The 17,589-nt window shown below is 51.7% G+C and overlaps 4 protein-coding genes across 4 annotated transcripts; 2 read left to right on the forward strand and 2 right to left on the reverse strand.

Annotated features, from left to right (window-relative positions):
* Window positions 1–281: 281 nt before the first annotated feature.
* GIQ15_06155 (ATPase family AAA domain-containing protein 1-B) lies at window positions 282–1,598 on the reverse strand (the record flags this gene model as incomplete). Its single annotated transcript, XM_033553572.1, has 2 exons — window positions 282–1,469; window positions 1,533–1,598. The coding sequence occupies 2 exons, from the start codon at window positions 1,596–1,598 to the stop codon at window positions 282–284; spliced, it is 1,254 nt and encodes a 417-aa protein (XP_033404716.1).
* Window positions 1,599–1,888: 290 nt separating this feature from the next.
* GIQ15_06156 (uncharacterized protein) lies at window positions 1,889–7,158 on the forward strand (the record flags this gene model as incomplete). The annotated part of the gene is made up of 8 exons (XM_033553573.1): window positions 1,889–2,756; window positions 2,813–3,259; window positions 3,313–3,547; window positions 3,777–5,718; window positions 5,776–5,963; window positions 6,018–6,156; window positions 6,213–6,321; window positions 6,374–7,158. The coding sequence occupies 8 exons, from the start codon at window positions 1,889–1,891 to the stop codon at window positions 7,156–7,158; spliced, it is 4,713 nt and encodes a 1,570-aa protein (XP_033404717.1).
* Window positions 7,159–13,510: 6,352 nt separating this feature from the next.
* GIQ15_06157 (uncharacterized protein) lies at window positions 13,511–15,562 on the forward strand (the record flags this gene model as incomplete). Its single annotated transcript, XM_033553574.1, has 1 exon — window positions 13,511–15,562. The coding sequence occupies one exon, from the start codon at window positions 13,511–13,513 to the stop codon at window positions 15,560–15,562; it is 2,052 nt and encodes a 683-aa protein (XP_033404718.1).
* A 317-nt stretch (window positions 15,563–15,879) lies between these two features.
* Window positions 15,880–17,146, reverse strand: GIQ15_06158 (uncharacterized protein; the record flags this gene model as incomplete). The annotated part of the gene is made up of 5 exons (XM_033553575.1): window positions 15,880–16,058; window positions 16,109–16,224; window positions 16,292–16,315; window positions 16,374–16,882; window positions 16,991–17,146. The coding sequence occupies 5 exons, from the start codon at window positions 17,144–17,146 to the stop codon at window positions 15,880–15,882; spliced, it is 984 nt and encodes a 327-aa protein (XP_033404719.1).
* Between the last annotated feature and the right edge of the window lie 443 nt (window positions 17,147–17,589).

Here is a 17,589-nt window from a genome sequence, read left to right on the forward strand (position 1 = left end):
ATTAATAGTAGAAGTAGATGTGAAGAGGATTAAGAGTAAGATAGATGTGAAGAGGATTAAGAGTAAGATAGATGTGAAGAGGATTAAGAGTAAGATAGATGTGAAGATAGTATTATAAGTAGTAGATCGTGCCAGAAAAGGAGAAGAAAGTCACCCGATCTACGGTTAAACGCCTATATATCCATTTAACGAACATGTTACATATCCCATCTTCTCCCGTGTGCCCATATAGTACTGAAGGTGGTTATACAGAAACCTCCCTCCCAGTCGTGATGTGAGAATCAGTCCAGTCCTTCAGCGAGGGGAACGATGGGAGCTTTCTCGTTAACATCGTCCTGCTCCGACTCAGTGCTCCAGTCTTTCTCGGAGAGAGATTTTATGACGGCAGACGAGCTCGTATTCGTCGATGACTTGACTGCACCAGCCCTCTTAAAGAAGTCGGTCGTCCTGAGTCCCCGGACCTCCTGGGGGTCGACGGAATGTATCATGGCGCCCGAGTCTCGCTTGTGCCGGATCAGCTCCCGTACAGGAACCATGGCAGCGTCTCGGCAGGCTTCCTTTATATCGCTGCCCGACATCCCCTCCATTATCTTGACGAGGTAGGGTATGTCAAACTCGTCCCGATCTATTTTCGTATCCTTCAGGACAAGGCTTAGAATTCGTCGTCTCTGCGGTGCGAGGGGTAGAGTGACTGGGAATTTCTTCGGCATTCGCCTCAATATAGCCTCGTCGATATCTTGAATGCGGTTGGTAGCGCCCAAGAGGAGCACTCTCTGTGGCTGGCCCATGGCATTGGCAGACGTTAGGCCATCCCAGTGGGTCATGAACTCAGCCTTTACCATCCCGCTGGCTTCGTGCTCGCCGCTGCGGCGTGTCCCCAGGACAGCATCGATCTCGTCGATGAAGACGATACTGGGCTCTAGCTTCCGAGCGAGTGAGAACACGGCGTTGACCAGCTTGTTCGAGTCTCCGTACCATTTCTCCGTCAAGGTCGAGATGTGCAGGTTTATAAAACAGGCGCCGCTCTCATGGGCAAGAGCCTTTGCCAACATCGTCTTTCCGCATCCCGGAGGTCCGTAGAGCAGGACTCCGGAGGGCGCGCTGAGCAAGGACGACGAGGTTCGATATAGTTGAGGCATGGTCAGCGGGTATATAACGGACTCCTTTAACTCCTCGATGATGTCTTCTAGGCCGCCAATGTCGTTGAACGAGACGGGGATATCCTCTGGCGCAACAACGTCCATGGCGATAGCCTGTTCATACTGGGACAAGACGAGCTTCTCCTTTCGCGGTCGTCGTTGGCCGTTCTTCTTCCCACTTCCCGCAGATTCATCATCTGAGTCTTCCTCCCGGTCCAGCCGTCTTAATACAGCTGCGGATTTCCGTTTTGCTTCATCACGCTTCTGGCTGTCTGGGTCGAGTTCGAGCTTGGAGAGTAGAAAGCGGACGACGAAATATGTTGATAGAGACTGGTAGATGTAGATGTCAGCCGAGAGCACTTGTTAATACAGTTAAATGGGAATGTTGCGTACTGTTCCAGCGATCAGGATCAGCTCCTGGACGAGCTGCTGCCAGCGTCGGGCACCGCTCGAAGCCATGGCCGGAGATGTGTCAAGACTAGATAGATCAGGGTCGACTCGCAGGTTAGACCGTCGACAGTGGAACAAGACACCCTTATCGCCAGCTCGACCTGAAATAGCTCCTCGACATTAGTTTCTATCCTGTGGCTAAAACGCTTTCTTTTTTTTTTTGGTCCGAGGTGTGGCTGAACGGCGCGGTCACATGGTTAGCCAAAACATCAACAGAGAAACACGAGAGCTATAGACGGGGAGATACAACGGGAGATACAGCGGGAGATACAAAGAGAATAAGATAGATATCGATACCAATGGCAAAGCGCAAGGCCGAGTCGAAGCTCTCGTCCCTGGTGAACGACATAGATGACGATGACGCTCTCGGTCGCGTCAACGAGCCGGACGACGCAAGTATAGAGCCTCCGCCAGCCAAACGACAGAAAGGCCGGCCAAAGGCCGCGGCGACCAAGGCTGCGGCAGAGAAACCGGCAAGGAAGACGCGCTCGAAGGTAGTGGTAGGCCCAAAGAAGCGCGCGCCGGCGACTGGGCGAGGGAAGGCGGCAAAGGTGGTTGAGGAGGAACCTAGGAAGGATGCGGATGATATGGAAGAAGAACAAGAGAGGATGTCGGAAGATGAGCTTGACTCGCCGGAGATCGTTCAACGTCAAGAGACTCGAGGAGGGGCTAAGTCTCGAGGAGGAACAAAGGCAGCGGAGACCGTGAAGGATGGCGAGTTCGAGTATACGCCCACAAACGCCAAAACGAGGACTACACGAACGCGGACGCAGACGGGAAAGCAGACGGCAAAGCCGGCAGCGAAGGAACCCTCACCACCGATAGAGAAGACGCCGGAAGTTGTGAAGAGTGCAATCAGAGGCAGCACTTCCATCACCCAGGTAGACACACGATTCACGCCGTTGACAGTACGATGGGCGTCACCTTCAAAGAGCTCCATGTCACAGCAGCGGACGCCTCGAGCCTCTGGGATAAAACCATGGGGCAGTCCTACGAAAGCTCACGAGACGGGGGATGGTGAAGTTGCCCTCCGGTTGAAGCTGGGCGACATGACGAAGAAGTACGAGAATATGGAAGGGAAATACCGTGCATTGAGAGAGATTGGGATAGTCGAGGCCAATTCCAGTTTAGAGAAGATACGGAAGCAGCACGAGGAGACAACAGCTGGTAGGTCGTCTACCTTTACATGGTGCTAGAGATATACTGACAGCTGTCTATTGTAGCGTCCAAACAACTGATCGCATCCCTCAAGAGCGAACTCTCGAAACAATCAAATGTGTCCAAACAGACCCGAGATCTTCAGAAGCAGGTCGAGTCGCGAAACGAGGAAGTCTTGCAGCTTCGACAGCAGCTTGAAGAGATGAAGTCCGGCCTCAACAAGGCTCAAACGGAAGCCAAGTCGCTACAGACCAAATTGACAGCTGCTAGAAATGCCACTGCTACTGCCGAGAAGGCTGCGGCGGCGGCAACGGCAGCGGCAGCAGCAAGAGGTCCAGTCGTTAGACCAGGAGCTGCATCGAGAGACGCGGTCAACGGAGCCATGGAGTCAGCACAGCTAGCTCAGCTCAAGGAAGACCTCTACAGCGACCTCACTGGCCTGATCATCCGAGACGTGAAGAAGCGAGAGTCAGATCATCTGTATGACTGCATACAGACAGGTCTCAATGGAAGTATGTTGATACCTATCCCTTACGCTGTCTCTACCCAAGGCTAACTCGATCAGTAGCCCTCCATTTCAAGCTCGGTGTCAACCACAACATGGATAACAGGTCAACTGCCAGCCTGGAAGCGGCGGAGTTTCACTACATCCCCTTGCTGGACGAGAACAGGGACCGCGAGCTGCTGGAGATTCTGCCCGACTATCTGTGTGTGGACATCACCTTCTCGCGACAGCATGCGGCGGTCTTCTATAGCCGCGTTGTAGATAGGCTAACGAAGAAACAAGCGGACCAGTCATAGTATACAGTATCCATATATCTACCTATACAGATCTACTTGTATATCATCTACTTGTATATCTATACAGACCTACTTGTATATCATCTACTTGTATATCTACTTGTTGTATCTACCTGTATATTATGTCTACCTTGTTAGTATAACCTTGTGAGCTCCAAGGTGCGCCAATGAGAAAACGTAAATCGAACATTTTTTGAGAATCAGCATCTTCGCTGCTCAAACCCCTAGCTCGCCCTCCCGCCCTCTTGCGCCCTTCTCTAAACCTCCTCCAACTTTCCCTGAACGCGCAGACGATGGACTCGAGCCTCCGTCCGTCTTCATAGCCTGCTCGACCAGGCCTCACACTTCGCTGCGATCTCCATCTGCACATCCTCGCTGCCTATCTCACGCCGCCAACATGTCTCGCACAGGGTTGTTCCTGGCCCTGGCGGTGCTCTTCCACCTCATATACACCTACTCGATCTTCGACATCTACTTTGTCAGCCCAATTGTCAGTGGCATGCGAGAGTATGGCGTCGAACGCGCACCCGGAACCAAGGCACCAGCCAAACGACTCGTCCTGTTCGTCGGCGACGGCCTGCGTGCGGACAAGGCATTCCAGTACTTCCCTGACCCCTCGCCGCCAAAGACGGACTGTTCAGGGGAAGGGAAAGGTAGTGCAGCTTGTCCAGAGCCAGATATGACGCCCAAACCACTTGCGCCGTTCCTCCGTTCACGCGTGCTGGAACACGGTACCTTTGGAGTATCGCATACTAGAGTGCCGACGGAGTCAAGACCAGGCCATGTTGCGTTGATTGCAGGCTTATATGAGGACGTCTCGGCCGTGACGACAGGATGGAAGCTGAATCCAGTCAATTTCGACAGCGTGTTCAATCGAAGCAGACATACTTGGAGCTGGGGAAGTCCGGACATCCTGCCCATGTTCAAAGAAGGCGCGGTTCCAGGACGGATATCCGTTGACATGTACAGCGAGGAAGCAGAGGACTTTACTCAGGATGCTACATTCCTGGACGTATGGGTTTTTGACCGTGTCAAGGAGCTGTTTGCCGCTGCGAGGGAGGACAAGGTACTAGACGCGCAGCTGAGAGACGACAAGGTCGTGTTCTTCTTACATTTGCTTGGTCTGGACACGACCGGCCATTCTTACCGGCCTTATTCGAAAGAATACTTGCATAACATCAAGATCGTCGATGAAGGCGTACGTGAGACTACGGAGCTGGTAGAGGACTTCTACGGTGACCAGGAAACGGCCTTTGTCTTTACCGCAGACCACGGTATGAGCGACTGGGGCAGCCATGGAGATGGTCATCCAGATAACACACGCACTCCTCTCATTGCCTGGGGCTCCGGCGTGGCCGAACCGGTGAAGACCCAGGGGGGCATTGCGCCTGGACACGAGGATGGCTTCTCCCTAGACTGGCATCTGGATAATATTAAGAGACACGACGTTGCTCAGGCCGACGTGGCCGCCCTCATGGCATATCTTGTTGGCCTGGACTTCCCCGTTAACTCTGTCGGTGAACTCCCTCTCTCCTACCTGGACGCAACTCCACAGGAAAAGGCAAAGGCTGCATTGGCCAATACCCTGGGTGTGCTGGAAATGTTCCGTGTTAAAGAAGAGCAGAAGAGGGCAACTACTCTTCGATTCCAGGGATACGCCCCCTTTACGCAACCCCAGCGCTCACCGGAGGCTCAATTGGCCGCCATCCGCAAGCTGATTTCCACTGGCAAATATGAGCAGTCCATCCTCCAATCGAGGAGTCTCTTCCAGGATGCGCTAGAAGGTCTACGTTACTTGCAGACATACGACTGGCTCTTCCTTCGTGCCATTGTCACGGCGGGATACTTGGGTTGGATCGCATATGCCCTGGTCACAGCCATAGATCTGCATGTCTTGCCGGTGTCCACGGAACCAGATCGGTCGATCCCCAGCTTCACCTTCTTTTCATCGGTGCTTATGGTGCTTTATTCCGTTCTATGGGTTCAGCAGTCGACATGGCGGTACTATGCCTATGCTATCTTTCCAGTTCTGTTCTGGGAAGAGGTCTTCGCTCGACGGGCCGCCCTCGGTGCTGGGCGAAAGATACTCCTAGGCCATATTAAATCATTCACAGGCTATGCTGCACTTTTATTGCAATCTCTAGTCTATATCGGAGTGTTACAAGGACTCGTGAGTTTCTCTTCCCAAGTTGACATTGACCTTTACTTGCTAACAATGGAAATCCAGGTTCAATCGTATTTCCACCGAGAAATATACACTGGCTGCTACCTACTAGCTGCACTATGGCCGGCCCTGTATGGGCTTGACTTCATCAGCAAGCATAAATTTCTTTCAACATCGTGGGCTATCGGCTGTGTTTTGATGAGCACATTTACTCTCCTGCCCGTAGGAAAGGAGGATAGCGCAGATACTGTGTAAGTGATGTCCAGCCTTGCAGACTCAACCTTGTTACTTACCCCTTTAATTAGTACCTACGGTGGCATCCTTATGTTTATGACCGGCATGCTCTACTTGATATTCGAAGAGTCTATCTTGTCTATCTCAAAGGTGAAAACTTCAACCGGAAGCACCTTCAACATCGGGTCCAGGATTATCATGGGAGCTCAGGTTCGACTTTCGATATCTACAATATCTTCTAGGCGCGCATACTAACTAGCTTGTAGATTGGGATCATTCTCCTGTCCATCATCGTCACTCGTTCCAGCATTGCATCGCTGCAAGCAAGGGCAGGGCTGCCTCTTGGTAACCAAGTCACCGGCTGGATCGTGATGGGTAAGCTTCGTCCCTTTTCTAGCTGCATTATATACAGTCTAACACCCCATAGTATCATCATTCGCATTGCCAGTGCTACATAGGTTCTTCCCAACGGGACACTACCTCCATCGCCTGATCATCATCTTCCTCACCTTTGCACCAACCTTCATCATCCTCACCATCTCCTACGAAGGCCTTTTCTACGTCGTATACTTCGCCACTCTCGTCAACTGGGTAAGACTCGAGCATAGCATCTACAAATACACCTCACCACCAAAATCCAAACCCACAATCTCTCGAGAGGACACTCCTCGAGCCATACCCAGAACCCCCGTGACATCTCGCACTACCTACCGCGCTCTAAACCTCTCCGACGCACGCATTGCCCTCTTCTTCATCTTCCTCCTTCAATCCGGCTTCTTTAGCACCGGTAACATCGCCAGCGTCTCCTCCTTCTCCCTCGACAGCGTCTACCGCCTTATCCCCGTCTTCAACCCCTTCGCACAGGCTTCTCTATTGATTCTCAAAATCCTCGTCCCCTTCGCCCTACTTAGTGCGACGTTCGGTATTCTTAACCGCAGACTGAGAGTGGCTCCCTCTGCGATATTCATGATCGTCATGTGCATCAGTGACGTGATGACGTTGAACTTCTTCTACATGGTTCGCGACGAAGGGAGCTGGCTTGACATCGGCACCACGATCAGCCACTTCTGCATTTCCAGCGGGCTGTGCGTGTTTGTGGCTATCATCGAGTTCTTGAGCGATGCATTTATTTCTGGTGTCGACTTTGGTGATTCCAGCGTCCAGGAGGGACATCCTGGTTTTGAAGAGGAAAAGCGCGCTGTCTCTGACTAGACGAATCACTTGGCTTCTACATTGGACTGGACTTTTTTCTTTCTTCATTCTCTAACTTTAGAGCCCTTTTGCAGCCTTTTGCACTTGATGTTCCGCTATATCTTATATCACTCTACTGTGCATAGACCCTTCACTATACCTTTGTTTAGAACTAGACCGAGTTCTACATTACTAATATCATGTTTATTATGTCGTTACCCAGAATCTATACTCGTATGTTTCGACTAGACGCTTGAACCCCTTAGTCCTCGTGGCCGGAGCTTAGACTAGTAGAGTGGACGAGTGCTATGACAGTGATAGCCGCAACTACTGAATGGGCTAGGCAAGCAGATACCTATTAGCGCATTACCCGACCGCGATCGAGACGGTGATCGGGCGAGACGTGCTCCGTATAAGGCTGAGCCGTATAGATGTACCGATGTACACGTGTGTGACTTCCTGAACGTGATGGCGCATCCCTGGCAAGGAGGAGTATATGATATGTGGCTATCCGCATATTAGGCCGGGATACAGTCTGTGCCAGAGGTATACGCCGCAACGGGGAGCGGGAGGAATTCGCCTCCTCGTGTCTCGGTCTGGTCTGGAGTCTGGGGAACGATGAACTATAGCGTCCTTGTTGTCGTCTATCTGCTGTCGTCTAACATAATTTTCACAATCACCTAATTATCTGTTGTCTGTCTTCTGTCGTATATCCATCTGTCGTCCGTCTCTGTCTCTGTCTGCTGCCTGATAGTGCATGGGTCATGTCAAGGCGCCTCCCTGGTCGTCTGGTGCTACCAAAGCGCCTTCATGTGTGCGTCGTATAGATGAAGCCGCGAGATGGACGTTCTCCGTCCAAGCTAACACATAGAAGCAAGCTAACACATATAACTATACAAAGCAAAGAGAGAAGAGTTACCGAGGATGAGCCGGAAGTCAGGTGAGGTGGTTATACTCATGCTGACTAAGGCCACTTCTCCCCTGTTAATCCTTCAGTCTAGACAAGCTGACCAACCAGGGCGCATATATATGACTTTACATAAGCATATATCAGCAGTATAACGGGGTCTGCTTACCTAACTCCATGTGATGCTTCCTCGCCCCCTAAACCGCCCTTTTGCTCGCGAAGAAGAACAAGAGACAAGACGCAGGAAGGACGAAAAGCCATCGGGACGAGACGAACGTCTGGGGTAGACAAGGAAGAGCTGCAGGGTATATAATCTCCAGTCGACCGGCCGCTGGAACCGCACATCTATAGAGTAGACCGTAGTCAGCGCTGGTCGCCACGAAACCCGCCAGCCGCATCGCCGCCATCTCCATCCAGTTCTCCAGTCCTCTCCATACCCTATAACTATTCACTAACACAGACTCGCCCGTCGTCCCCGTCACCTCGCTTCCCCTGATGGCCTAGCAGCCTCGTAATCGCAGAGTCCCGGCCGACTGATCGCTCCAGACGCTTTCCGATACCGCCCACCCAGGCCATCCCGGCGCGAGATCTACTAGGTCGCCATCTCCAGAACATCGAGTCCTCTCAGACACGACCGGACGAGCGCGAGACCCGAAACCGCAAAGGCCGTACGGTCCCTTAACGCCCGTCAATTATCACCTATCCTTAGTCCAGCGTCCTATACTCCTCCTTAGCCTGCCGCATCCTTGCGGGTTTCTGCCTCGTCGTTTTTCAAGGCCTGTCCCACCGTCCGGCTTTGCACTCCTCTTCCACCTCCGCCTGTCCATGGAACGTTCGCCCGACCCTTCGAATTGCCCTTGTCCACGATGAGCAGCGCAACCCCAGATCCAGAGACGAGCAAGATAATGGCCGACATGGACGAGCAGCAGCAGCAGCAGCAGCAGCAGCATCTCCCCGAAGCCACGCCCTCGCTCGCGGGTAATGCGAGGAGCGTCACTTCGGGCACCAGTCCTCGAGGAGACGCCGGTGACGACAGTGGTTCCGTTGGAGGCAAGCAGACGGCCCAGTCCATGAATTCCGCCAGCCAGATAAGTTTCAGAAGGTGTGTAGAAGTATCCTGTCAAGCCCTTGTGTGAACGGTGACGGCGGTGGCGCTGGAAGAAGATATCTGGAGAGTGCAAGCAGGAAATTCAGACCCCGGGGGAAACCTGCCAGCTTGCATTGACGCAGGTCGCTATTTAAGCTCTACGGATCTTTCTTTGCTAACAGCTTCGGTATTCTAGACAACGCGCATCGCGAGCTTGTGAGGTATGTCGCTCTTCAGTTTGTTTGGTCGATAGCTCGCGTTCCCCTGAGCCGAGGCATCGGCATCTTCAGCCTCGCTATCTTATCACCGTTTCATCTATGCACCATCTGGACGTGGACTTTGGCTAACAAGGAGTTCGTAAACAGACCTGTCATGCCAGGAAGGTTAGTTTATTGTTGTCGTCGCCACCGTTGGTAGTGATATGCTGACTTGTATAGGTACGTTGCGATGCAGCTAGCCTCGGCGTGCCGTGCACCAACTGCGTGGCCTTCTCCATCGAATGCAAGATTCCATCTCCAAGGCGGAAGAAGAACCAGTCCAAGTCCAAGGATGGAAGCGAGTACGTAGCCGTCACTCACCTCGGCTTCTCCTCATACTGACAGTAACCGTAGGGAAGGACGTGACGCCCAAGGCAACGAGGACGACTCTCGAGATGAGAAGAGCGATGCCAAATCGAAACCCACCGACGGGATGCCCGCTACCTCTCTAACGGAAGCCCAGCAGGCCCAGCAAGCATCGCAGAATACCTCCTACGCCCAATTCATGAAACCAAAGTTCGCCCGCGCCCCCATCACAGAAGCTGGCCGCGTTGCATACCTAGGCGAATCATCAAACCTCACCCTCCTCGTCCAAGACCGTCACGGCACCACAGATGTCGTCCACTATCCGCTCCCGGACGGCATTCGTGGCTCACGCGCCCGCCTCACAGAACTAGATAACCTGGAGATCGACATCCTCAACCAGCGAGGCGCCTTCTTACTCCCTCCCCGCGCCCTTTGCGACGAGCTGGTGGACGCATACTTCAAATGGGTTGCCCCCGTCGTGCCGCTTATCAACAGAAGCCGCTTCATGCGACAGTACCGGGATCCCAAAAACCCGCCGTCTCTCCTTTTACTGCAGGCTATCCTGCTGGCGGGGTCGAGGGTATGCACGAATCCACAGCTTATGGATGCAAATGGATCGACGACGCCGGCGGCCATGACGTTTTATAAGCGTGCAAAGGCCTTGTATGATGCTAATTATGAGGATGACCGAGTTACCATCGTCCAGGCGTTGTTGCTGATGGGGTGGTACTGGGAGGGACCAGAGGGTATGTCCAGTTTAATCTCCCGAGTCATGTTATATCCTTTACCGGTAGAATGCTAACTGGTAATAGATGTTACGAAAAACGTCTTCTTCTGGACCAGGGTTGCGATCATTATTGCCCAGGGATCGGGGATGCATCGAAGGTACGTCGATACCTCCTTTTATGGAAGATCATGGAACTAACATTGCATAGTGTGGAAACGTCCCAGCTGAGTCGACCAGACAAACGACTGTGGAAGCGTGTATGGTGGACACTATTCACTCGCGATCGATCCGTTGCCGTCGCCCTGGGTCGTCCCGTAAACATCAACACAGATGACTCGGATGTTGAAATGCTTACGGAGGACGACTTCATCGAAGACGATGCAGACGGGCCAGCAGACTACCCGCCCGACCCGATCCATGTCCAGTTCTTCCTCCAATACGTCAAGCTATGCGAAATCATGGGCTTGGTCCTTTCACAGCAATATTCAGTTGCCTCCAAGTCACGTCGTACTAATGCCATTGACCTAACCCATAGCGACATGGCGTTGGCGGATTGGCTGCAGAACTGTCCCAAGGAAGTGTATTGGGAACGATCACGGCATCACTTTTGGTCCGCTTTGCTGCATTCAAACTACTAGTAAGTTCTTGCCAATCATGGCTGGAGAAGAGGAGAGTTACTGATACTTTTACTGTCTAGCACTACTCTATGTTTACTTCATCGAGCCCATATGCCTCCTGCAACTGCTGGTCAGCATGCGGGGAGTGATGGAATATCGTATCCTTCCCGTACAATCGCCTTCCAAGCTGCAGCTATGATCACATCGATCACTGAAAGTCTACAGAAACACCAACAGATTCGATTTGCCCCTGCTTTTATGTTAGTATAACCTGCCCTGCTTGCTAAACAACTTAACTAACAGCCTCGTCCCTTATAGTGTTTATAGTTTGTTCTCTGCACTAATCATGCACGTATATCAAATGAGATCCTCTGTTCCAAGTATAGTCGCGACCAGCCAGGAACGAATCAATATATGCATGTTGGCGTTGAAGGATGTATCGAAAGTATGGCTCGTCGCTAGGATGGTGCATACCCTATTCGAATCGATCCTGGGCAACAAGGCTCTTGAAGAGCGTCTCCAGAAAGCGGCTGGAAAACGTCACCAGAAATCCAAACGACAGCAGCAACAGCAACAGCAACAACAGCCTGAAGCGCATAAACGACATGAGCCACCCAAGAGGAAGTACGATGATATGGAAATTAGCATGCCTAACGGCCCCCCTGCAGCTCAGGTGTCGTACGAGCGTTCCAGGCCACAGACTCCAGCTGCAACGCCCTCCTTGACGCCGAGCCAACTGCCTGCCAGTCTTGGGGGGCCGCCAGTCGCAAATCCACAACAGCAACAACAGCAACACCACCAACGCATGCCAACAGACACATTCCTAGGTACTGGTGCCGGCAACGGCGCCGGTGCAGGGACGGGCAACACCCGCCCTACATCCCCATTCAACCCAGCCTTCTCCATCCCACAATCCCCTCCCGATCTCTTCCTCGTCACTCGCAACTCCCCCAGCATCTCACAATCACTCTGGGAAAACTTCCAACCCGACCAACTCTTCCCAGACGGCACCAACATGTCGTTCTCAGGCTTCTCGCCATCCTCTACAAACGTCGACCCGCAACTGCAAATGCCTAGCCTTAACAATACAGGAATGCCAATGGGTATGCCTGGCCAGGCGCATCCACAGCAACACCTATCTCCACGAACAGCACGCGGACCTCATGATAGTCCCACACTGATGGCGGGATTGGGACGTATGTCGCCGCAGCACCAGATGGGTCAGGGAGTGCCTATGCAAGGACAATGGCCTATGCAGACGTTCGATCCTAATGTGCCGATGGATGCGTCGAGTCAGGACGATAACTGGAGTAACAGTTCCCGCCAGGGCCCGATTCCGCCTACCTTGAACGTGGAAGATTGGTACGTTCGCACTCACGCTACCTCTTGTCTATTCCTCTTGCTAACATTTCTTTCTAGGTTCCAATTCTTCGGCATCAACGGGTTACCCGACATGTCTGTTGAGAATATGTAGAGACCAGGACCGGCCGTACGTTTTCACTCGGGTACAAAAGATGTAAGGCAAAAAAAGCACGGGAAAAGAAAGGAAAAGAAGAAAAACACACTCTCCTGGTGGATATTTGTCTTGATTCATTCTGTCTTTGGCTTGTTTTTATACCGTGGGTTTTCTTTTCCTCTCTGGAGCATGTTAAAGGGGGAAAGGGGGCGATATCTGGTGGGTTTCAGCCTGTCGTCTTATCTTTTAGTTCTCTCCTTAGGCGCTTGACTTTGGACGGTAGAGTTAAACTCTGTGGCCTCGTTTGTGTTGTTGTTTTGATAGCAGTCCACTTCCTGTACCCAGTTCTTGAAGAATACCATCTACCATCCACCGTTGATGTCTCCTGCATCGCCCGTTTATATGTTTATATATCGCCAGCGTTGTTGCGTCACGGCATAAACACAGGGTCATGTGACGGCCAGCAACGCCGAGCGTGGCCAATACAACAAGCGGCTTTGAATAGATGAGATGAGAAGAAGCAACCGAGGAGCAGCATCACATCTCCAGCGGACGTTTGGCCTGTGAAGACAGAGACTCCCGGCTTCTATCCCCTGTCTACTTCAATCATTGTTCTTGTTAGCTGCTGGAGCGTCTATCTGGCGACATTCAATCTGGGTGCCATAGGTGTCCCCAAACGACCTGCCGAACAATGAGCAGCCTCCCACCGTCAACCAACTAAATGACGAACTCGGCGTTAGGAACGAAACTATATCACGCTTTGTACGGTGCGAGAGGGTCGTAGATCGCGATTTACACTTGTCGAATTCAAGGAAATCAACCGCTACACTCGCCACGAAGAACGAAGACGATTGCATACCATCCGAGACACAACGGCTTCATGCCACATCCTCCAGCCGCAAGCCTTACCATACCCTCATATACCTCAAGGGACAACAATTCCGCATATTAGCTGGCCTGTCTGCCTTCCCTACATGACCATCCTATAATATCTGCGGGATTACGAGAAAACAGGAATGAGCAACGACGCCAGCTTCAATGCATCTAACTCCTGGACCTCGTTTTCGGCGCATGGAACTAGTTCCAACTCTGCCACTTCGACAGTCCGCTCTCGCAATAGGCGATTGATTCAATCTCATGATGATAGTGACGATGATGGGCTGGGAGCCGGTTACGCAGGTGTGGGATCACAGCGGTCGCAGCGTTCGGTACGACCCTCACTTTCGAATGGCGGAGTGTCCTCTTCTGGAACAGCGTCTCCGATTCCGAGTAAACGACTTCCACGCATGGCGGGCGGACAGATGAATCAGGAAAGGGAAAGTCCGTTGAGAGGATCGGGTTTTGGAGGTATGCGGGAGGACACGAGTGGTGGCAAGGCAGCAGGATTCGCGACGGACTTTCTAGAGTCTCCTTGGTCGTCGTTGCAAGGGTTTGCGTCGAACGTTATTGGAACTGGAAGTGCATTGATCAGTGGAGGAGTTTCATCGAACGGACAAGGACGGGGCAAGCTGTCTGGCGCAAAGTCGCCTGGAAGAGTCGTGGGCGGCGGTGCACCGAAGGGTCGGCCACAGATTCCTACCTCATGGGGCCCGACGGGTTCGATAATCGGCGACCCTAACCCGGATGCACAGAAGGAGAGGCAGGCATTGGTCCAGGCTAAGAAACGGGAGGCCCTATTGCAGGCCAATGGGGATAATTTTCCAGATATCTGGGGTAATTACAAACGCAGAGATTCAGGAGATGGGTTTGAAAGGTCGACGCCAACTTCAACCCCAGGAAAAGAGGATGGAGATGCCTTGGTATACATACATATCGTTCAGTCAAATGACACCCTCACTGGAGTTTCGATCCGCTATGGTTGCCAGCTGGCGGTGTTGCGGAAGTCGAATGGCTTCTGGCCTAGTGATAGTATACAGTCCAGGAAGACTATTGTATTACCGGTCGAGTCATGCACGCTGAAGGGCCTCCCAGTACCCAGCGACGAGGCACGAAAACACACTGATGATGCGAGTGGAGATAGCCTGGACCATGGTACTAGCTCTCTCGTACCCGACTCAGATATTACGGGTACATGCGATTTTGGGAACGGAGTCAACACCTCGCGTCCAGACGGGGACTACTTCAATTCGCCGAGAACTGAAAACGAAACGGGCAGTGACCCTCCCTGGAAACACCATAGCTGGGTGAAACTTGATGGGTTCCCGTCACCTGTCGAGATCGGTAGACTCCCAAGAAAGTCTTTAGGATTCTTCCCACGAGCCCGCCGAAAATCTCAGCTACGTTTAACCCCGTATAGCGATAACCCTGGATCTCTCTCTTCTTCTATGCAAGATTCCTTTGTGTCCGAGGTACATTCCACTCCGCCTCGCGGGCCGCGGGATTCCACCTCAGCACCAAGGAGTAGTCGTGACGGTTCAACATCCGGTACTGGATCTCCGCGTTATTCAGCTTCTCGCCCCAGAAGGCGACGCAGCATTGCCTTATCCGGGCCAGGCGGCGTAGGAACCCTTGAGAACGCTATATATCCCGGTCCACCCATAGACAAATTTACCACTTTTGTCAATTCCCACCTACCGACATTGACCGTCAAACCTGCAACAACTTATACAACACCAACCTTAGCATCCCTACATAACCAGGAGCGGACTTCATTCGACTCAGCCGACTCCGCAGTATTCTCATCATCCTCAGCTGCGGGCCTAGAAAACGTCGGCGGGGCAATTGAAGGTTGGTTTCGAAAGGTTGCGACTCGCGCGAAGGCAGGAATCAATGAAATCCAACAGCAACAGCCCCTTAACCAACAGTTTGCGAATCTCGGCCTCGCAGGCGCCTCCGGTGACCTTATTGAGCTGAACGACGCCCCTGAAATCACAAGGACTCAGCATTCCCCTACAATCGTCTTAGATGGAGCGAGTAGCACACAGGCGACTTCGAGCTCGTTTGCTGATCCTGCCGTAATGCGCAGAAGCGCATATAATAACTCATCATCCCCCGCGGCTAGTAATAAGAACAGTCTTCGTGGGAGCCTCCCATTCGCTGATGGGGCTGATAGATTTAAAGGGGATTGATCCCGATAATCTGATTGACCTGAGTCCTAAGCACACTTTCCAGTATCTGCATTTCCTTTGTAAGGCGCTTCGAAAGATTTTTTTCTTTTTTGATATCCCATCACGCACTGGGCATAGCCAGCCGAGTAATAAGTTTCTTTCAGTCTTGTTTGGCGTTCTTCAGCATCACTTCTTCTGGCCCTCTGGTAGTTTAACCTAAGGCCAGCATAGGTGGCTCAAGCAATTGGAGGTTCACTCAATTTTTTTCCATTTGTTCTACTAAATTAAATAAAGTGCCTATACGGTTTCTGGGGGGTACATATTCTATATAGGTACCATTAGATGGCGATTACCTCTTTAACCCTCCTTTGCGTATTGACGACGAGTCTAAGCTGCCTCCCTTTCCATGCTCTCTCATCATCGCTAGAAGATGCCTCCATGGGTTTGAATACACCGTATCTAAGCTGGTTTGTGTATAGTTCGTACGACGGGTAGTCTATCAACCACAGGAAATGGGCTTGTTAGTTATCATGTATCGTATTTGTGATAGCTTGGAATGGGCCTTACAGCCATTGACGAATTCTTTGACTTGATATGGAGTCATGCCTTTCCCTTTCGTCGCCAGAAGGGTTTGCTCTTGCTGCTGCCTCCAATAGTATACATCATGTGTATTTTCAGCGTCACTAATATTGTTAGAGAGCTGCGAAGGGTAAAATGCATAGCTTGTTAATTGGATGTCTGGGAGCTCACATGTGTATAAAGGCATCGAGTTGACTATGGCCGTCCCATTAGTCTTATATCATCCTACAAACACGTCAAGGTCAGGACTCACTTGGTGAAAGCATCATACTTGCTCAATGCATTATTAATAGCCATGATATCTTCCAATTTGACATGACCAAGCTGTCCGTCATAGTCACCATCACTCTCCCTTCTCACAGCGTCTTCCCAGTCTGCTCGAATCTCTGCATCGGGCCTTGCGCGGAACCCAACACACCAACCTTCGAATATAACGACTTTAACCAGAGACTGTCCATTATGCGTATCGTTTGCAACCTCCCACATATCCTCTGGTGCACGGTCGCCTTGGCCACTGAAGGCAGACTTATCATAGGAAGGGATTTTGACTGGTTGATTTCGGCGAAGGGAGTCAAAAATTCTGCTCCCCAGCGCTATGTCGTGAGTGGATGGCTGACCACGATGCTGGAGAAGGGGGTTAGATGGATGGGAGGCTGCAAGTTGCTGTTGATCAGCGTGCGTTAGGTATATGTCATCGAGCGAGAAGGCTATGGTGGGCAGGTTGTACGGTGCAGCCGAGAGAGTAGACTGGAGAGTTGAAACCTGAAAATTGGATATTAGAAAAGGAAAACGTTCAATTTGAATATATACAGCTACAATAGATATATACACTATGTGTTATATACTGCTGGAGCTGGGGAGGGAGCTCACCAGAACCGTCTTCCCCGCGCCCTGGATGCCGTTCAACCCCACGAAGAACGGCGGTGCATTGTGGCCGTCTCCATGTTTTAATCTGTGGCCTTCCAGCAGCCCAAGAAGAAAAGGGATGCAGTGCTCCGACTTGTCGTCGAATATAGCTGTATTCATGCTCTCAGGGTCACTCTTCGCCCTCTGTCCATCTGATAAACAGAAGTAAACAGATGGAGATAACGGATAAGAGCCGCAGGTTCAGCCGTGCCGAGGCATAGAGTCACGTGATATACCGAGCTCTTCCCCATAGAACGTGGACAAACATCCACACTTCGGCCTGGAGAAAGGGAGAAAGGGAAGAGAGGTCATGGATTATGCGATCGATATAGTTATGCAGCACGGAACCGCCGAGGGCACCGTAAAGACGCCGTGGGCACTGTGAGATGTACTCCGTAGATGAAGGGATGCATCTTGTCACGAGTCACTCTTGTATACTCCGTACATATCACATATAAGGACACTAATAACCCAAAGGAAGAACATATCCCTATTATACCTATATCTGCCTGTATCTCATCAACATCCTCGTCGTCGCTCGTTTTATATGCTGCGATTTCACA

This window comes from Arthroderma uncinatum (genome assembly GCF_011692745.1).
Source record: "Arthroderma uncinatum strain CBS 119779 chromosome Unknown scaffold4, whole genome shotgun sequence".
Taxonomy (NCBI): domain Eukaryota; kingdom Fungi; phylum Ascomycota; class Eurotiomycetes; order Onygenales; family Arthrodermataceae; genus Arthroderma; species Arthroderma uncinatum.